General features: G+C 45.0%; 1 protein-coding gene across 1 annotated transcript in view; it reads right to left on the reverse strand.

Moving 5' to 3' along the window:
• ZMIZ1 (zinc finger MIZ-type containing 1) overlaps positions 1–22,406 on the reverse strand; it is a 565,771-nt gene that overhangs the window by 212,734 nt on the left and 330,631 nt on the right. The window contains exon 7 of the mRNA XM_060241000.1: positions 16,171–16,276. Coding sequence (XP_060096983.1) covers positions 16,171–16,276 — 106 coding nt within the window. The remainder of the gene's footprint in view (positions 1–16,170; positions 16,277–22,406) is intronic.

Raw genomic sequence — 22,406 nt, forward strand, 5'->3', positions numbered from 1 at the left:
GCAGCCGCGGTGATGGGCCTGGGCCAGCAGCGCTTGTGGTGGCGGCGCTGCGCTGGTGTTGCTGCGGCGGCGGTGGCCCGGCGCTGTGAGGGAGAAGCATCGTCCCCCCTCCCGCTTCCGAATATTTGCAGACCGGGGGAGGAGGCTCAAAATCCAGTGTTCTTCCGCCAGGGCGGGAGATTTGGGACGCCTAATACAGAAGAACAAGCCTTTCTGAGGAAGAATGAGCATGGCCTCTATAAATGAGCATTTTTTTCCTTACCAACCCTTTGGACATCTTCAAGAGATTAACAGACATGCAGATGGCACGATCCAGGAGTCATTTTGCATTTGGACTTCTAAAAAACTCTGATAAAATCCTTCAAAAAAGGTACCTGAGTAAATTTAGTAATCACAGAGTAAGAGAATAGACTCTTGTACAAACAGGAAGCAGAGTGCAGGAGTAAACAGAGTTCTTAAAACTGAGGAAATTAAGCAACTGGATCTACCAGGTATCTGCAGTGGGACCAGAGCTTAAACATTTGTTGGGGAGACCAGATTATTCTGAATACAGAAAACCCAAGTAGACTGCAAATATCGGGGGGAAATGCATTATTTATAGATTGGATGTATTGTCAAGACCAGTCCTTCATTCAGCACAACAGGTCTCCAGGAAGAGGTGTTTCCAAGCTATCCTTTTTTCTGCACACATGGTGACAGAGCCTCAGGCATGCAAAGTATGTGCTCACTGGCACCTCCTTGTGCACTGGGAAGCTCATAACCTAAGCACATTTGCACATGAGTCATTACTACACTCAAGCATTCAAAGCCAGAGAACCAAAAGTGAACATTCCATATATGATTTTCTTAAACATGCACCCCCCCCCCCCAATAAAATCCCGTTTCACTTCCTTACAGAGCCTGAAGTATTCCACCTACAGCGTGGCACCTGCCAGGCAAAGATCAGAAGACATGTGTAAATGATCAGGATGTTAAAAGATGTTCTTTTAAACATAAAAGCCATGCTTTGTTTAGCATCCTTACCTGGTTTTCCCTATTTGAATTAATTGCTGTTGATAACTTTATTAGCTTCCCCAGCAGCCTATCAATCCCGACGGCATGAATTTTGCAAGCGGAAGAAAGCTGATAGTTTGCAGAGTTCCCTTTCTGCTTAATCCCCAAGGCCAGTACATCAGGGCAAATTTACTGTGTTATTTAAGCAGTGAACAACGCTTAAAAGCTTAACAATGTCCCAACTCATTTAGGAGGCCTTACAGAAAGCCCCTTGAGAAGGCTTCTCATATAAGGAGACAATCATATTGTCTTTCACATCTCCCCCTTGAGCAGGAAAAAAAAAATCACTACCGGTGCCTTAACAAGCTAAAGCTGGGAAGAGCTCAATTTATTTATTTATGCAATATTAAAAGAGGAAAAGCAGGATAAGTGTCTTGTTTAAGATGGCTAGCCCTCTTTAAATCATTTTTTCCTTAACATTTTCTCTCCTACAGTTGCTACAGTTGAGGGAGATGGCCGCTCAGAGTACTGGCTGACCTCACCAAGGCCCACAGTTTAGTCACTTCTCATCGAGGAAGGAAAAGTAGCTAGAATTGCCAATCAATTGCAAGGAAAATAGCAGAGGTAAGAATTGCCATCTGATGAGATTGTGGGGAAATTAGGGTTGCCAGCCCCCAAGTCCCAGCACGGGATCTCCCAGATTTGCAGGCTCTTCCCCGCCACTGGCTGGCGGAAGCCCCACTCCATCAGCTCCAATGTGCCTTTAAATTTTGGCAGGACATTACAGAAGAAGCTTGCAAATGAACTGTTTGTGTTTGAGAATGTGTGCGTGCCTTTAAATTTCAGCAGGGTAAAAGCTGCATGGGGGTGAGCAGGCAGAGCCATGGGGCCTGTGTGAGAGAGAAGAGATCCCAATTCTTCTGTTTGTTTTGCATTTGTTCCAGAAGGCATGTGTATATAACTGAAACCTGATTATGGGATGGAGGAAAACTCCACCCCCTAGATTGCTCTCTTCCTTATTTTTATTCTTCTGTGTTAGTCTGAGGAAGCCGGTTGAAATAAAGTAGATTTTTACATTCAGCAACTCCCATGAGTAAAGCATACCACTGACCCAGTGAGATCACAAAAGTACCTAGCTAGCTAGATGATATTTGGAAGTGTTGGCTAAGGGTTGAAGAGATTGAGAGTGATTGCTGCTGATTGCTGAGGAGTGCCTCTGCTCCACCCTCTTTGCATTTTAAACTGTGCCTTGCCAAAGGCTGAGCACATCTCACAGAGGTCTGAGAGGAGCAGAGCAGCTCTGATAGCTGAGACAGCTGGAGAAATTGCTGAGAATTTCTTAGTTGCTCTGCTCCTTCTGCCCACCCCCAGAATGCCCCCCAAATCCCCCTGCTGCGAGGGGGCCTGGCAACCCTAGGAAGGATCATTACACCCACGATTCTTAGAGGTTTCATTTGTGGCCTTCTCTTTTCCCACTCTGCAAGGATTTTAACTAGTTGGCATAAACTCAGCTCAGGGAGTGCATGGCCTAGGTGCCCTAGATTGTGGTCTCAGCCTGAAGACGATCACATCACTTACTACCTCTGTTCATTTTAACTTGAGATGCTGAGGGTTGAACCTGGGACCTCCTGCATGCAAAGCAGATGCTCTACTAAGTCTGTCATATTTAGGTATAAATAAGAAGATACTCGCAAAAACCATCAGGTGTGCTTTGTGTTTGCTATACCTTCTTGCTGCCTGTTTCCTAATGACTCTGTCACACTGCTGACACAACCATGGCCTGCCACTCCTATTTCCCCAGTAGTTTATTCTACCACTGCTATGGTGCTGTTGCCTTTGTATTCTGCATCCCTTCCCACCTTAGGCCTAGAGTTGGTCTGGGGTTATTTGTTTTTTAAATGGTTGCAATTTTTATACATTCAAGGGCCCCGTGGCGCAGAGTGGTAAAGCTGCAGAGTGGCGCAGAGTGTCCTGTGGCGCAGAGTGGTAAAGCTGCAGTACTGCAATCAGAACCCTCTGCTCATGACCTGAGTTCAATCCCAGCGGAAGCTGGTTCAGGTAGCCAGCTCCAGGTTGACTCAGCCTTCCATCCTTCTGAGGTTGGTAAAATGAGTACTTAGCTTGCTGGGGGGGGAAGTGTAGATGACTGGAAAAGGCAATGGCAAACCACCCCGTAAAAAGTCTGCTGTGAAAACGGTGTGAAAGCAAACGTCACCCCAGAGTCGAAAACGACTGGTGCTTGCACAGGGGACTACCTTTACCTTTTTAATGTTTATACTTTGTCATAATGCGATTGTTTCAGTCAACAGCTGTGGAAGTTCAAATATTGTAGCCTGCATTTACACTGGGCTGTTGTGGCGAGGTGGCCTTTGTCAAATTTCTCTAATTTAAGAGTGGGGCAGATGGTGGATCACAGCAAAAAGACAACCCATTCAGCTATCTGATAAGCAAACTATTATGTAAGAGACACAATGGGTTGCAACAGTAAAAACAGTTCTATTACTATAAGCAGATCTTCATCATTTAATCAAGTACAAAAACCAATGAAGCAGAATGATATCATTTGCATGGTAATGGAAGAGTGATATTCGTCTGGGAATACCTCTGTGATCCAGGCTGTCTCCATGATCTAATCATCCATATATAATCAGTGCAGCTGAGGAGGTTTAGGGATGCTAAGCGACCGCTATAGCGGCAGACCTCCTGAAAATATCTTTCATCAACACCTTGGGTGCTGATGAGGTGAAATGCATGTGTGTGTGTGGGGGGGGGATGCCTACTGGCGCTGCTCTGGCACATTCATGTCACTTCCAGTGAAAAAAAAGAAGTGACATAGAGGACCCTCTAGCATTTCACAAAAACTCTATGATAAAACCATAGAGTTTTTGCAGAATGCTAGAGTGTCCTCTATATAATTTCTAGTTTTAACCAGAAGTGATGTGAGCATGCCAGGGCATCATGTCTTGACTCCCAATTCCTCTCAGGGATTGCTGGCTACAACCTGGCAACCCTAATTATACACTTTGTCATCATGGGATTGTTTCAATGAATGGATATTGCTTTTGGGATCTGCTTTCAGGATCTGCGCTCCCAGTGGGCTTCAAGGCCCAGTCAAGACCCCCCTGACTCAGTACAAATTGGGTCTGTCAAAGTGATACACAGTGTGGGCAAGCCACTCCGGAAGCTACGGGGCCTTCACAAGCAGTCATTATTGGGAGAAAGTTCCATTTTGGATAGCAACATTCTAAAGAAACCCCAGCTGTCTTTTAAAAATATTCTTTTCGCATTGCTGTTTTGTATTTCAAGGCCACACAGCCTGTTCAATATTTCCCAGTGGGAAGCAACAACCGTTACAAATTCCCAACAATTTACATCTACCGATCTCATTTTAGAACAGCAGCAAATCATTTTGTTCATACGGAGATCCTAGAAACTGCTATGGTAATTTTTTTTGTCTTAATGGAATTGCTTCTGCAGTGAACACATTAAATAATACAATTTGTTTCCCCCCCCCCCCCCCCTATGACAGAAAGGGCAGGATATCTGAAGAGAATCAGACAAATTTGATTCCGGAGCGCTCATCATGCAGGAAGCCGACTGTCCTGCTTTTTTGCTCAGGTATTCAATATTCAGGATAAAGTCCCCAAGGAGCAGCCTGGTATGCCGAAGACTCTCCAAAATGAAGTCGGAAATGAATAAAAAATGGGTTCTTATACATTTTAGATGCAGGGAGACTGGTGGGGCTTGCATTAGATCAATTGGCCCTTTAAACTAGGTCTTAGATTAACTGATAGAAATTCATGGCGGTGACTTGAAAACATGTTAACATCTGACTTCGGAAAACATTCTCCAAGCAACTTGTCTCTTCTTATGTGAAATTAATGCAGCAACCATTTCTTTCTTTCCTTCTGACACAGGGGAAGCACTTTTGTATGTATCTCCCTGGCCTGTGAATGTTTCTTTGTGGCAGTGGGACTCTGGTAAAGCAATGGACTTGCTGATCAAGTGCTGGGATTCGGGAAGCGTGTTCTCAGTTTTACTAAATGGGACAGGAATTTCTATATCAGTGGTCCCCACCCTCCCAATGTGGTGCCCTTGGGCACTATGGCAGCCATCAACAACTTTCCTGGTGCCTGCTGTGTGGTAGAAAGTGGGTGGGGCCAGGTGGGGCTTTTCCACTACAAGCTTTCAGATTGGCTGTGCAATTTTTAAAAACATTGTTTTGGCAAGCAGCCGCCACCACAACACAAGGATCCTCACTGTGTGGCTGGACATGAGCTGCTGCAGCTATTTTGTGGTTGGCTCCGCCTTCTGCAGCAGCCATTTTGTGGCTGTGCCCACTACACTGTGCCAGAATCCCAAAGGTGCCTGCAGGATGAAAAGGTTGGGGACCCCTGCTCTACACAAATTCTGTGCAATTTGGATGCCGTATACATTGACTTTTGCCACCCAAATTATTAAATGTCCTTCTCCTTCCTGAGAAATTTCCCACCAAGTCAAATCACTCCAAACCCCGCCCCCACAGCTTCATCTTTAGCAGGGACAGCCAAACTTGCTTAGTGCAAGAGCCACATAGAATAAATGTCAGATGTCTGAGAGCCACAAGACAGGAACGTGGCTGGGGACAGCATCAGGTAGACATTAAGGGCCAAAAATCAAACCTCTAATTAATAGTAAGAGACCTGTGGAGTAGCACAAATTTGGACGTGTTCTTTGGAAGAGCATCAAAATGTATGGGTTGGGGTTGCATGTGCATGTGTCATGTATGGGTCAAGTTCTGTCGTAATATTTACTCACATGCAATTGTAGCGGTGGAGATGGAAAGGGCTGTCACGTCACAGCCAAATTACAGTGACCCCTTTAGGCTTTTCAAGGAAAGAGACGGGCAGAGGAGGTTTGCCACTGTCTGCCTTTGCATAGCAACCCCAGTCTTCCTTGGCGACTTCCCATCCAAGCAGTAACCAAGGCTGACTGATCTTAGCTCCTGAGATCTGATGAGACTGGTTAGCCTGGACTGTCCTTTGTAACAACGGCCATCAAACCTCCCACGGCATAAACAGCTGCAAACTGAGGAATGAATGATGAATAATACTAATTCTAGTATTACTTGTGACTTAAAATGCTACATAAAACTGTTTTTTTCCCCATATTCATTGGAGGCAATTAGTCTTCACAAGTCCTTTTTGTCTAGCCACTTAATAACCCTTGTTTCCTAATATTGATAGAGAAGAGGCACAAAGGGGTTAAATGACATCTCCATAGTTACAGGCCACAGGTCAAAGGGGAAGAGAGCCAATAGAACTCAATAGTTATTGGCTTTCTGTGCATTAGGACTTGATGCTTGGGATTGTAATCGTTTTTCCTTGACTACATCTATGGGTTTCAAGTCAATGATAAATGCTCAGTTGGCTCTTCTAGAGCCAGGACCACATCTATAACCACATCTATAATCCACCCGAGTGCCTCCAGGAACAAGCATGGCATTCAAATCTGGATTCAGACAAAACTTGAGCATCTCTGTACCGAATCTATCTCTGTCACAATTCAGTATTTTGGTCAAAAACCAGTGTTGGTTCTTTCATGTCTTCCTCTGTCTGAATCCCACCTTCAGGCTGCATACGCCCCTCCTTTTTTGCAGTCAAAATTTCAGCATATTAAAAGTGGGACGTGTTATAAAATTAATATGCCAAACAAAAAGCATAAAACCCACAGAGACCTAGTCAAACACCAAGAAAGGAGATTCTGTTCTTGACGCCACATCCCCGAGCATGCTCAAAGTAGCTTAGGAACCAAACAACTTGAATAAACAAAGCAACCCAGTTGCAATATTTGATTTATCTTTTTAAAAAAAAAAAAAACCTCAAGTTTCATTCCACTGAGAACAGGTTTGATATGCTGAAAGGGCAGCAAGCAGTCCTGACATATTACATGTCAGTGGCTGATGTACATGTATAGCAATAAACAGAGGCTGTTCCTGGAGTTTGCCGTTTCGTATAACAGGCGGAAAGAGGGTCACACATTTGAAAGTAGATACAGTTCTTTGGCACACAGAAACCTCTTTCACTGGAGAGAAAGCTAGACTAAAACGGTTCTCCCTCCCATGGCAGCTTCCTAACCGCAAAGAAGAGGGATAGATTTCTTTTAAAAAATGATTCAACATTCAAACAGGTGATTTCCCCACTTAGAGCAGTCCAGTCCAGAAAGGGCTATGCCTGGCGTTGGCAGCCTCTAGGTGGTGGCTGGAGATCTCCCGGGATTACAACTGGGATGACAGAGATCAGTTCACCTGGGGAAAAGGGCCACTTTGGAAGGTGGACTCTCTGGCATCACACCTGGCTGAAGGCCCTCCTCTCCCCAAACCCTGCCCTCCTCAGGCTCCACCCCCCAAATCTCCAGGTATTTCCTAAACTGGAGCAGGCATCCCTAGCTGTACCACATACCACCAATACACATTTTAATTAGTAGGTAATTTTCTCGCCCTCAGTGCTACTGAAAATAAGGGATAATAAATTTACTTTGTTGAATCTTGAGTAATTTATATCTATATAAATAAATTAGGCTGATATCTCTGTTAGGATTGAAAGAAACAACAGGACTGCACTTGTTCCCACTACCACAGTTTTTGCATTGCATCACCTATCCAGGTGGTCTGGAAAATTAATTTGCTGCAGTATTTGCAAAGGTACTTTCTTTCAGCAGCTCCTTGTCCACCGCCCCCCCCGGCCCCCCTTTCACCTTCTGCCTGCAGAGATATCGAACGATGTCTTTTCCCTGACTAAGCTTTCCTTGTGATTTTACCCAAGAGACCCTCCCTGCGTCTGCTCCTCCCTCCACCCCCCCCCCCTCAGACTCCTGCCAAGAGCAAAGCAGAGCAGAGTCCCACTCAACTATTTGGTACAAACACTTCAATTTTCCCAAGAGTTTTTTCTTTCCTGTAACACTCTCAAATGCACGCCTTAGACACAAATTCCAAAAGGAAGGTGGCGCTATCACCTGATAGGTGTGCAATTTCTATTTACAAAGATGCCTCAGCATACTTGAGAAACTGAAAGCAAGGAGTGCTTCTGTGCACTGCAAGGTTGCCAGTGGAAGCCAGTTCTTGTACTCCCTGACCCTTCATCCCGAAATCAGTGGTGCTGAGCAGCCGCCAAAACTTTACATTACTAAGGAAGGAAAAAACACAAAACATGCAAGCAAGTCATGTTTTTATAGTCATCATGTCTTTTGCGTGACATGTTCTCAGTGTTAGGCTGCATGATCCAGGACTAGTGTGAGTCCTGGTAGGACAGGACCTAGATCTAAAAGATGACCTGGATGAAACCCCACACAAGGCCCTGTTCCAAGGCGCAGTGCCATGAAGCTGCCTTATACTGAATTAGACCCCGGCTCCTTTAGAGTTAATGCAGTCTACTTGGACTGGCAGTAGTGTCAGGTTCCCCGTCATGATTTCTAACGTACATAAAACTGTAATGGTTGTATGCAAACACGCTTTATTCAAGATGGAGCAGGAGGAAGCAAGGTGGATAGAGAACTATATGTGCTGGGAGCTTATTTTAACGGGCCAGTTTGGCTGGTGACTTTAACTCTGACCTTGGAGATGCCTGGGAAGATGTGTTATGATGTCTGGTACCAACTCCAATGGACATTGGGGGTGGAGAGGCTTTTGCATGCACCTTTTGTTATCTATAATAGTATACAATGCCTTCAATGAGCCATTCTTGGCAATGGCTTTCTAAGCAGAAGGTCATGCTCTGTATCTGACTTCTAATAAATCTTAACCATATTCATATGTGCATGGATTTGTTGGGTCAATAACTGGCAAAACCTCACAAGCAGCTCTCCAGGGTCTCTAGCAGAGGCCTTTCAAATCACCTACTGCCAGAGCCGTTTAACTGGAGGTACTGGGGATTGAACCTGGGACCTTTTGTATGCCAAGCAGACACTCTACCACTGAACCATGGTCCCTGCCCAATGGCAGACTAGGGATGAGCTGAAGACTGCAGGGGCAAGTGAGAAGCAGCGGGGCGGGGGGGGGCAGACAGAGATACCCAGAACAAGTTGAGAGTCTGGAAGTTACCCAGACAAAGACTTACATTTGGATCAGAAACCTTTTTAGCCAGTCTAGAGGGTATCAGTGGGCAACAGGGAAGATGGATGTGGGAGGATACAGTTCTCCTCCTTCACTCTGCTCCATGGCGGTACTGGGGATTGAACCTGGGACCTTTTGTATGCCAAGCAGACACTCTACCACTGAACCATGGTCCCTGCCCAATGGCAGACTAGGGATGAGCTGAAGACTGCAGGGGCAAGTGAGAAGCAGCGGGGCGGGGGGGGGGGCAGACAGAGATACCCAGAACAAGTTGAGAGTCTGGAAGTTACCCAGGCAAAGACTTACATTTGGATCAGAAACCTTTTTAGCCAGTCTAGAGGGTATCAGTGGGCAACAGGGAAGATGGATGTGGGAGGATACAGTTCTCCTCCTTCACTCTGCTCCATGGCGGCTTATCTCAAGACGACACCAGCACACAGGCTGAGAGGCTCCAGCCATCAGTCTGATTCGGAACTGCTGAGAAGCCCCTTGGTTAACCCAGCCTCAGGAATAATCAGCACCAGAGAGTCTAAGGCTGTGCTAAAGGAGGAGGGGGAAACAGCACGGATTCTGCAGCCCAGAAACAAACAAGCCTGTGACCTACTTGAAAAGCCATCTCAAGTCAACAGCACTCCCTAACAAATGTTTCGGGAGCAGATGCTGTGTGCAGTCAAAAACAAAAGCCAACTGTGCCTCCCTGGTCTCCAGGGGAGGAGTGCTGCATCTGATCCCCTGCAGAAGAGGAGGGCAGAGAGAAAGAGAGAGCAACAGAGACAGAGAGAGTGTCTCCCAGGTCCTAGAGTGACCACATTATGACAGTGCAGGTGAAACAAGGGGAGGGAAGGTAACAGCAAGAAGGGGTGATTGTGAGCAATCCGTACTTATCATCTGCAGCCACTTCAGACAACACACACATGCCTGTATTTGCATCCATTCATTTATATCCTGTTCTTCTTACCAATGGGGACCCAGTCCTGGAACAGAAGATGTAGAAAGGGCTGCCCCCCACTTTAGATAGTAGGTTCAGGATTCCATTTTTCAAAAGCTCTACAGACATAAATACTCTATGTAAGTGGGAAAATAACACAGTATGGGTTGCCAGCTCCAGGTTGAGGAATACCTGGAGATTTGGGGGTGGAACCTGAAGGGTTGGGGGAGGGAATGGGTTTCAGTGGGGTATAATGTCTTAGAGTCCACTTTCCAAAGCAGTCATTTTCTCCAGGGGACTGATCTTTAGTGCTTTGAGATCAGTTGTAATTAACCAGCAGGCGTTAGGGGAGACTTACTTGGAGCAGGAGAGAGGTCCAGTTGACATGTTTACATCACTGCCCACATGACCTGGAAGTGACATCATCACATCGAGATGACACTGTTATTTAGGCAAAAACTCTATGGTAAATTTATCTTCTACCATAGAGTTTATGTCCAAATACCAGAACATCACCCCAAAGTCAAGATGTCAATTCTAGGTCACAGAGACAGTGTTGTAGACATGTCACTGTACGTTGGCTGGGCTTCTTTCTTTTTCGGGGTAAGTTTCCCAGCTTGCCAGCTGATTGGTGGAGGGCCGGTAGGTCTGGCAGTGGTGGACCCCCACCTTGCGCCACCATCTGGAGGTTGGCAACCCTAGATTAGAGCCTCTCTCCTTGTTGAACTAAGTAGTTTTTTTTTTTTAATTGCAGGGCATCTTTACATGGGGGACAGTCGAAAGTGGAGTAACCCATTCTGCTGCTTCAGGATTGCACCGCCTCATTCTGCTGCATAAGTAGACCAGGCCTGATTTAAACGTGAAGCAAGAGTTACCTATTGCAGTCTGGCACAGGGTCAAGATCTTGCTTAAGGCTCTTGTGCTGCAGTCTGAGTATGGACAACTCTTTAGCTCTTGTGGTCACTGGTGCTAATAAGTGTAAGTTTACTAAGAAAGCACAATATTTTCAACTCTGCGCAGGTTGCAACATAGCTTAAAAGAGCTCCAGAGCACAAAGGAAGCTCTTTCCCTCATCAGTTCAGTCAAGATTTCAAGCTTGTCAAAGACCAAGAATCAGAATGGAGTCTTCACCTACTTGTGCTAATGGCTAGCCTGGAGATCTCCTGGAATTTCTTGTGATCGCCAGATCACAGTTCCCCTGGAGGAAATGCTTGTTTTGGAGGGTGAACTCTGTGGCATAAAACCCTGCTGAAGTCCCTCCCCTCCCCAAAATCTCTAGGAATGTCTCAATCCGCAACCCTAGCCATTGATGAGATAGTCATGTGATTTGGTCTTTTTTGAGTGGCTGGACTGATTCTGGGTGGTGTTGAGGAGGAATGGTGGCTGTCAACAGCTTGGCTGGGAAGTCCTTAATCAGATTTCACCTCTGAACTCACCCAAGCATCATTATTCTTCAATAATAATTCTTCCCCCTCATGCAATACAGAAATGGTCAAATCCTACCTTACCAGGCTGTTTCAAGGAGTATATACATATATATTATATGCATATATACACACATACACACACGCGAGACATACATTCTAGATATAATTTTTATTAATGAAGGAGGCAGCGCTAATAATGCATAAGAGGCAGGTCGTATGGAACAGGAGAAAAAGGGGGTGCAATGTTACACCAGCATTGTTATTATATGATTGTGCTCCAGCTTCCAAACACTTGGTCACATCACTTGACTCCTGCTTTGCAGTCTCTTCAAAACAATTCAAATTAGCCACAGGGATAGCAGAGGATTAGCTAGACTAAACAAAGAAGACTTAAAAGCATCTCTTCAAAAAACCCATATTAGCTGCACAGATGGCCTCAAAAGGGAATTGTTGCTCTGAGGAGATAAAAGAGAGGAGTGCCGTAAAACATGAAGGCCTTTAAATCAAAATGTGGGAGAATGAATTCTTCAGGAAGGGCCTATGGCCACACTGACACACATCCACTCCATGGGGAGGGGATCTTCACCCTGGAGGAGAGGAAACCAGTCAGACCAGCAGGAGTCCAGTGCACCTACCCTGCAGAGCAGTGGGAATGGCTTCCCAAAACACACCTGAGAAGCCTGTCCCAAATAAAAGGACCTGGAGAACTGACTAGGGATGGGCATGAACCGAACCACAACTTGGGCTGGTTCGTGCTCCCTGAACCAGGGGTTCAGAAGAACGTGCCTCTCACAAACCCTCCTTGAACCTCAAGAACCTCCACTGGAGGTTCATGAGGAGGGTTCTTTCGGGTGGCACTGAAGGCATTTAAATATCTTTGGAGCTGGCCCAAAGTGAGCCCTGAAGGCATTTAAATGCTGTCAGAGCCCACCCACCAGCCCTTGGCCTGACCCAAATGAGCTCCAAAGGCACAGGCTCTCTCAATCGCACAGCAGAGCCAAGCTCCTCCATTGGATGAGGCTTCTCCTAACTCTTCCTCTCTTCCCCAAAGGGAAGAGGGAAAGAGCGAGAAGCTGTTCTGCTCAGCTGCATTGAACAGGAGAAACACAAAAAGCACTGCCAAAGCAAGCTGTGATGAAGGAAGCAGGAGAGAGTGAGAAGGAAGCATCGATAGCCAGTTGTTCATGGGCTGCGAACAAGCCCTGTAAGGGGTAGATCAGGCCCATGGGCCACACGTTTGAAACCCCTGCCTAATCATAGAAGAACATGGAGCTCAAAACTCACCAGACAAATGCTAAGAATCATGACCACCTTTCTGCCTGAAGGAGAGTTCTATGAAATGCAAAAAAGCTGCTGTCATTTATAGTTTAAATCTTTGTTTTCAACTTTGGGGGCAATGTAACCTAACCTATAAAATGCTATTCAATCATAGCTTTCTTCATCGTAATCATCACCACCACTATCTCCTACCAATACAGTACATCATTCAAAAGTACCTGTTCAGGATTCTACTCTACAATTAATTTTAATTGTTTAAGACTGTCTTTCTCAGCTGATGCTCCTAAGGAAGCTAACAATACCAGTTAAAAACAATCACCGGCACCTACAATTATTTAAAAACAACAACACATGTCATAAACAGAGATCACATTTTATAAATTCACTACGTCTTATTTTTTATGCCTGCAACTCATCAGTCACAATTTGCAACTGACTTCTTAACAGCATACTTTGCAGCCGAAACCCTATAAACGTAACTACCAAAATATGAAACCATACATTAAAAAGTTACCCAATGACCCAGTTTTCAAGATTCCAAAATGTAAAGAGTTCTGAAACGACCACATGAACACAGTTCGAGTTCTTTTCTGCCAAACTCACAGACCAAAACACATGATTCATTCAAAATTTTGTTACGATAATCAGTAATGAGATTTTTGCTCTCACAAAGAAAGGTCTTACACCCATCAAGGCTGGCTGATGATTCAAAGAATGTTAATGGTTTTGATAGCATTTCTTTTTAAAGAAATGCTTCAAAATCTACAGAGGGAGAGTATTGTGGATGACAAATTAATATTCGCTGTGATTGTGGCACCTTTTAACCAGTCATTGTTTAAAATATGACTAGAATGCACAAGGAAAACTAGAACTTGCCTATTTAGACGGCATGGAAATTATGTAAGACAAAATAGGAGTCGATTGCACCTTTAAGACCAACTTAGTTTTATTCAGAACGGAAGCTTTCGTGTGCAGGCACACTTCTTTAGACGAGGAATGAGGAACAGTAAGCAGACCCACATATAGCTGGTGGTCTCTGCTTACTGTACTTCATTCCTCGTCTGAAGAAGTGTGCATGCCCACGAAAGCTTCCGTTCTGAATAAAACTAAGTTGGTCTTAAAGGTGCAATAGACTTCTATTTTGTTCTACTACTTCAGATCAACACGGCTGTCTATTTGGATCTATCATTATGTAAGACAGATTCACTTCCAGGGTTTTGTTTTGAATTGAGGTCCCTTGAAGTCTCCATCATGCTAAATGCAAGGTTATGTGACCAATGCAAGCAAGACATGCTCTTGACGGAGGAAGAGTTTTCCCAACCGACAGCCAACCCTTTTAACCATAAAAAAAGCAACTGAATCTAATAATGAGACCTAAGCCGTCAAAGTAAGAGTTCTGCTACTGCTAAGTCACTGATGTCAAAGGGAAAAAGGTCTGATTTTGTTGAAGGCAAGGTGGGCTCTTTGGGGTTGTTGTTTTTTTTTATTGCTATCTAGTATGCTACACAGTAAATAATCAAGATGGCAGAGAATAGGAAAACAGTTCTAAAAATGTTTCAAGTGATCCTGTTTAATTTCAATTGTACCCATGTTAAAAGATGTTTGTTTAAAGTCTCATTTTTCCCCCCTGGCTACCACGGGTACAAAGCTGAGCTCAAGACTATTATAATTATGAAAATGAGGAGAAATTAAGCAGCTACAACTGATGACTTGAATGCAACTTAACTTGTTTTCCCTTCGAGAACTAAAAGTTCAACCACACTGTATGATCCTTTCCATGATTACTTTAAGCAACTTATTCTCTTTTGCAGATGGTGCCTCTAGGACTAGGAGAAGAAGAAAAAGGGAGAAAGGAAGACTTTAAACCCTTAATTCCTCCCGAGTAAATTTCTTGTGTGTGGGGGGTCACCCCAGGATGCTTTTATCCCTGCTGAGGGAGGGGAAAAAAAGTTTTGCATTTCAGGTTTGCCAGGCAAACTGAAGAAGCAAAGTCAGAGTAGCAATATGGATCTATCAGACAAGGCATGCAGCGTGGATTCACAAGAAGGAAGTCAATCCCTAGAAGAGAGAACAGTTAAAGCCCTGACTCAAATTTTTGTCACACATCAGTTAGAGAGGAAAATGTTCCCAAGAGTTTCACTGACCTTTCTTTTGTAGCCTGAGCTGCTTTGTTATAAGATTCTGAGTGTGACCAGAATTGAAAGAAATTCATGCCAGTTATCTAAGTTGGAAAGTAAGAGTTTGCTGATAATACGGACTGCTAGATACAGTCACTTCAGTGAAGGCTTCCCTATAATGCAAAAACAAGGCACACCCCCAAAACCCAACACTTACTGCTTAACTTTACTAAAGGGTGGAGTTGGGAGGCATTCCTGACTGTATCAACCACAGCCCCTCTCTTGGCCATTCCCCCTTGAGTTGCTAGCCTTCAGGAGGGCTCAAATGATTTACCAGAATCACCATTGATCTCCAGGCTGCAGGAATCAGTTCCCCTCTAGACTGTGGCAGCTTTGGAGGGTGGGCTAAATCCCTGCTCCTCCCCCCCAAACTCCACCCTCCCCAAGCATCCTCCTCAAATCTCCAGAACATCTGAACCCCAAACTAGCAACCTTATTCTCATCCTACAATTACAAGGGGGAAAGATTTTCAGGGGAGAATCAGCGGAAGGTAGAAAGGCCAAGCACCCGGCCTGCATATCAATTCAGAATAATGACAATACGCTTCTGAGGACACTCATGCACGATCCTTAATATCCCAAAGTTCATAGTTCCAGAGCACTGCCAGACCACTGGATGATGCTACACCAATGGGCAGAGGAGACCTAAACATGCCCAATGGGAGGTTCACCTGAAAGCCACTCCCACAGCTGAAAAAAGCTTATGACCATCTCTTTGTTCCCAAACGGGAACAAAATGCACCGTTTTACTCCTGCAGATATTTCTGCCTTTCTGCCTGCTGGCATGGCATGGTTATCTACAAAAATGCATACAGCTTTGGCAATGCAAAAATCCAGATCATTGGGTGGGATCTTGCAGAAAAGCCTGCAGTCAGAATTCAAAGCGAGGGTATTTCTCCTCCTCTGACAAGCCAACTGTCAGTACTGAAAAGAAGGGGATACCTCCCAATCCCTTGACCAAAATTGCACCACTGTCTGGGGGAGAAAAATTGGGTGAAATCGCTTCCCTATCTTTCTCTCCATTTGGCCTGGCTCCGACATTCCCTTCTAAACTACCCCTGTATGGCTTTTCACTGAGCTGCCAGCATGGAAAATAAATGGAAGAGAAGAGGACAAGGAGTGTTAGGTATCCTCGTTTCAGTGCAGCTTGCACAGGTCATATTAAAACATACAGCAGGAGTCTCTCCATCCCTACCAAAGAACAAAGCTCACTGCAAGCCCTGCCCAGATCTTTGCCACCACAGAGCCAGTGCTTAGAAAGAAAACCAGCATTTCCTACCAGCTGATTTTGGCGTGAATTTGTCCCTGTTTGCCGCACAAACGGCCAGCAGCCGATATCCAAGGTCCAAATCAAAGCCTTGCTGCGCTGCCACTCGACTCACGACCTGAGAAGAGAGAAAAAGAGATGTCATTCATTGAGAGGTATGTTGCAGACCAAAAACATGTCCTCAGCAGCACTCCCCTGGGGTGCCTACAGTAGTGCCTACTGTGCAAGTCAGGAAGGCCCATCCTTAGCGTTTTTGTAACTACTGTTCATTACGGAACATCCCTAACCTGACTACGGCACTCTTGTGAATCAGGTCATTGCTGTTGCCATCTAGAGATGCCAGAGCTGAAGCTCAGAGACGAACTGAACATGGGACATCAGCTCCAGTCCAAACCCCAAACAACGTATCCACCAAGACTCCTCATCTCTCATAGCTCCCTTGGCACACCATACGCTGCATCCAAGAGCTGCTGCTGCTGCTGCTTCTGCTTGGACTTTTTGATGCTCCCCTAAACCTAGAGATGACTGCGCGAACTCTGAAAGCGAACAAGCTATTAAAGGAACTTTAAATAGAGACAGCTGTTGCATGTTTTACTACATTTGAAACTTGGGCTCGAGGCCTTAAATGCCAGGCAGAACAGGATGGCCCTGCTTCGACGCACGCTTCTCTGCTCAGTATCGAGAGGACAGACTCTGGAGGATGGGGGCAGTCAGCAGGTTCAGCTGGGTGCATACAAACTTGGAACCACACCAGGCCATGCATGCCTTTCTCTCCAGGGATAGGAAGGGGTGTTTGCTTCCCTCCACTACTCAGTAGAGAAATGCATGTGCATGCTCAGTGTAATTCATACATCATTAATGATAGATATACAAGTAGGTAGGCAGGTAGACAGGCAGATAGACAAAGAGAGAGACAGACAGACAGACAGACAGATAGATAGATAGATAGATAGATAGATAGATAGATAGATAGATAGATAGATAGATAGATAGATAGACAGACAGACAGACAGAGAGAGAGAGAAAGATAAAGAGAGAGAGAGAGAGATAGACAGAGATAGATAGATAGATAGATAGATAGATAGATAGATAGATAGATAGATAGATAGATAGACAGACAGACAGACAGACAGACAGAGATGATAGATAGATAGATAGACAGACAGAGATAGATAGATAGATAGATGATAGATAGATAGACAGAGAGATAGATAGATAGATAGATAGATAGATAGATAGATAGATAGATAGATAGATAGATAGATAGATAGATAGATAGATAGACAGAGAGAGAGAGAGATAGACAGAGAGAGAGAGATGATAGATAGATAGATAGATAGATAGATAGATAGATAGATAGATAGATAGATAGATAGATAGATAGACAGACAGAGATAGATAGATAGATAGATAGATAGATAGATAGATAGATAGATAGATAGATAGATAGATAGATAGATAGATGATAGATAGATAGATGATAGATGATAGATAGATAGACAGACAGAGAGAGAGATAAAGAGAGAGATAGACAGAGATAGATAGATAGATAGATAGATAGACAGACAGACAGACAGACACACAGAGAGAGAGAGAGAGAGAGAGAGATAGATAGATAGATAGATAGATAGATAGATAGATAGATAGACAGACAGACAGACAGACAGACAGACAGACAGACAGACAGACAGACAGATCATCAAGTCACAGTGGACTTAGGGCGACCTTACAGAGTTTTCAAGGCAAGAGACCTTCAGAGGTGGTTTGCTGTTGTCTGCCTCTGCATTGCAACCATGGACTTCCTTGGTGGTCTCTCATCCAAGCACTATCCCTGTTTAGCCTCCAAGATCTGATGAGATTGGTCTAGCTGGAGCAATCAAGGTCATATGTGTTTGTTTGTGTGTGTGTCTGTCTGTTTACCTAGGGATGGAGGGGGACCAAGGCACTGCAATTTAGAATAAAAAAAACATGCCAAATCATCACATTTGTGCAAAACTCTGAGTGAATTTGTCCACTTTCTGCTGAACAACGCTGAAACAATGGCAGTGCCTTCATGGGAGGAGGAAGGGATTGGATTTATACTCCTCCCTTTACTTGGCGTCTCAGAGTGGCTTGCAATCTCCTTCCCTTCCCCTCCCCACAACAGACACCCTGTGAGGTAGGTGGGGCGGAAGACAGCTCTTTTGACAACTGCTCTTGACAGAACTTATGACTGATCCAAGGTCATACCAGCAGGTCTCATGTGAAGGAGGAGTGGGGAATCAAACCCAGTTCTCCCGGACCTTTGTGTTCCACATCAAAGTGAGCCTTGATGCCACCACAGCTGTGGATCAGATCAGCAGAGCCTTCATAGTCCAGAAGGGACCTCATTCAATACTCACTATATTAGAAGATTATCATTTCTGAGTTGTACTAACATCACTTTAAAGCAAAAAGCGAAGGACAAACACAGTGGGATATTACTACTGAGTGGTTCTTTTCCAACCATTTAACACTAACACTTGTTTTCTTGTTATGCCCTACATCAAAGAGCTTACAATTCAATAAATAAATGGGGGTTTGTCACCTTTGCTTTGGTACAAAAGCTGCTTTGATGAATTAAAGAAGGCACCCATTAGCATGCAATTATCTGTTGTCTGACAATGGCTTGGAAGGAAGAAAAAACATTACAGAAGAGCACTGGAAAGAAAGATATGTGATAATCTATAAATGGTAATGAAATGTTCCCACTCTGCAGTCAGCACAATTGTGGGGATCTTATTAATCCTAACTGCCCTCCAGTACCCACTTTTCTCATTAACAATAAAGAATCACAACATGAGCAATACGGAGGGCGACGGATGGAGGGCGTGCTGCAGTTGCAGTCTGAAAACCAAGAGCACTCCTAGAATCTACAGGAGAGAAAAGGGGGCCGGAAATGATTCTGTTACCACAAGAGAATTATTTCTTGCTTAAGCTGCCACTGGTGGCATATCGGCCACTGTAGCATTCCCACTTACTTATTCGAAGACACACCTGATTGTGAAAAGATAACACCTTTTACTAGCAGCCAGAATCAGTCAGATTAGCCTGAGCTCACCAGAGCTTGGAAGCTGAGCAAGGTTGGCCACGGTTAGTACTTGGATGGGAGACTACCAAAGGAAAACCAGGGCTGTTATGCAATGAAGTCACGGGGAGTCTCATGAAGTTTGCCTTACACTGAATCAAGCCTAAGGTCAATGAAAGTCAGTCTTATCTGCTCAGATAGGCAGCAGCTCTCCAGGGTCTCAGGTAGAGGTCTCTCACATCACTTACTACCTGATCCCTTTAACAGGAGATGCTAGGGATTGAACCCAGGACCTTCTGCATGCCAAGCAGATGCCCTACCGTTGAGCCACAGGCCCTCCAGACTGCAGGTGGCAAACCACCTCTGCTCAGCTCTTCCCTTGAAAATCCCATGAAGGGTCACCATGTCAGTTGTGACTCGATGGCACTTAATCTTTTAGTAATAATTCTCCTGTCGTGGTGGCAAATCTGACCATCCTGATTGGTTGGGGCTTCGTGGGACTGTGGAGTATCAGCCTTTGGCCCATCAAACTATCAATCAAGAGTACTTGTGTCCCATTGGTTGAGTCTGCGCCTGTCTCCCATCCAAGTGGCTGTTACTACCCAGCAAAGCTGGTTCTGTCAGTGAAAGGCAAACAGTTCTGGCAGTTATTGGCTCTCCCTACTCTCCCATTGGCTGAGCTGCCTGTCACGCTGACTCACAGAGGACAGAAAGAAAACCTTCCTTTGATTGGCTGAGGGAGGGAGAAGGAGGGAGACAGCTAAATAAAGTCCAAGAGAGACTTTAGATATGAAAGGTATCACGACAGGCTTGCGAAGCAGGCCTCATTGGGGCCAGTCCTGACTATGGCTGCCAGTTCCAGGTTGGTAGGAAATTCCTGGAGATTCTAAATCAAAAAATGTAATAACAGAAGGATCTTCTGATTGATAGGAACCCTATGGTTATAAAATTAGCTAAATTTGGTTGGCTTGCCACCAGAACTAGAAAGTCATTTGTAGCTCAGAAGGGTAATAGCTAGGCTTTTTCTTTCCTTCTCTCCTAGTTGGTAGCTTTTAAAATGTTTAATCCCATTATAAACTGTATGTATGTTTTATAATTGATTGTAGCAATTTTACCTCTGTTCTCTCAGCATAATTTATATGGGTTACTGTACCTGGCATTGGCTTTATCTGTATTGTTTTTGCTGGCTTTTGGTGTGAATAAACTTGACTGACTGACCTGGAGATTCAGTAGGGCATGGGAGTTAAGCCTTCAGAGTGGGATCTGCCAGGCCCAGGCTCTTGCTGGATGATTTTGGGCCAGTCACCCACTTCCAGCCTAACCCACTTTACAGGGTTGTGAGAGGAGAACGATGCAAGCTGCGTTGGTCCCCCCTCTGCCAATTGTGGAGAAAGACAGCCCAGGTGGAGGCTGCAGAGAGGGGGGAGGTAATGGAAAGCTGAAGTCTCTCTCTCTTGGCTTGGCTTCGCGAACGAAGATTTAAGAAGGGTGCAATAGTCCACGTCTGCTGCAGGCTCGCTGGTGGCTGACAAGACCAATGCGGGACAGGCAGGTCCGGCCACAGTGGCTGCAGGGAAAAGTCTGATTTAGGGTTTGTGCTGTAGCAGTGCGATTCTTCCTCAATCTCCTTTTGTCCTCAAGACCAGCTATGCGTGCGTTCTCAAAGGAAGAGACAGCCTGGTGGATGGTGTGAAGTCAGAGGGGCAAATAAAGGGAAGGAGATAGGGTTGCCAACTCCAGGTTAGGAAATTCCTGGAGATTTAAGGGATTGGGGCCTGGAGACACTGGGGCTTGAGGAGGGATGGGGCCTCAGGTACAATGCCAGTTCCTTCCAAGGGAACCACTGTTGCCAATCTCCAGGTGAGGGCTGGAGATCACTCAGAATTATAACTGCTCTCCAGATGGCAGAGATCAGCTCCCCTTGAGGAGGGGGAGTGAATGCCTTCACTTGGGTGGGTGGAAAGACAGCAAGGGGGGGGGGGCACTTGCCCAGAACCTCCTTCTAGAGCCCATTGTATTTTTCTTCATAACGGGCCATACTCCTAGTTCTTATTATAAATAACTTTTACTAGAACCAATTAAAACATGACAAAGCTGTATGTAACACACATCAGCCATGTGCAACGTCTGGAGTTCCCTGGAGTTCATCAGAGTGGGTGACCAGTGACCCTCCCCTTAAAAATGTGGGTGAGGAGAGAAGCCCAAAAGTCTGCAGTTGTAGTCTGGAAAATGGAAAACACGGTGTGCTGCAGATGAAATTGGATTTGTTTAAAGGGTGCTGGGTCATCAGGAGACCTAGCCATCCTTCTGAACATCCTGGTGGAAACAGCATAGAAGGGGAAGCATGTCTGACTTTTCATCTCAGGCTGGGTTCTGCTCAATGTTCCCTCTAAGTTGCAGAATCTTGTGAGCAAAAATTCTACTTTGTGAGCGACTGGTATGAAAGTTTTTAGCTACCGGCATTAAAGTTGTGAACTGCTGCATAAATTAGTGTGCTCTGGGGTCATCCTTCCTGAGCTAAGACAAAAATGTGTGAGCTGGAGGCTAAAAATCTGTGAGCTAGCTCATTCTAACTCAGCTTAGAGGGAACACTGATTCTGCTGTCCCCTGGACAGAAACAGTTTGAGAAAACATTCTTCCCAAGTGCTAGATCTTTTTAAAATCTGCAAGAGAATACCAACATTTTTCACACCATGCATGCACTTCAGGCAAACCAGGGGGAAAAGAGCCATGATTTTGGCTCACCAAGGTTATATTACGAGAAGGGAATAGTTTATTTGGGTATCTTCAGGGCTCTTTTTCTAGCAGCAGGTCCTCTGCATATTATGCCACGCCCCCTGATGTAACCAATCCTCCTCAAGCTTACAGTAGGCCCTGTACTAAGAGCCCTCTAAGCTCTTGGAGGATTGGCTACATCAGGGGTGTGTGGCCTAATATGCAGAGGACCTCCTGCTAGAAAAAGAGCCCTTGGGTATCTTCTCTTTCCATGACAGTAACATTAAAGTGACCAGGAATGCACTACTGGCGGGACATAACCTGTCTATCAAAAGCTGCTCCACTGCAAAATTCACTTGCTTGCCTGCTTCTATAGGGCAAAACTGCATGAGACTTTTAAAGGGAGATGGGTCCCGCCTTCTCAGAGGCAGTCAGTTTAAAACTCCGTGGGATTTTGCCGCAGGGGGGAGAAGCCCCTCTTCCCTGC

This window comes from Heteronotia binoei, chromosome 6 (assembly GCF_032191835.1).
Source record: "Heteronotia binoei isolate CCM8104 ecotype False Entrance Well chromosome 6, APGP_CSIRO_Hbin_v1, whole genome shotgun sequence".
NCBI lineage: Eukaryota > Metazoa > Chordata > Lepidosauria > Squamata > Gekkonidae > Heteronotia > Heteronotia binoei.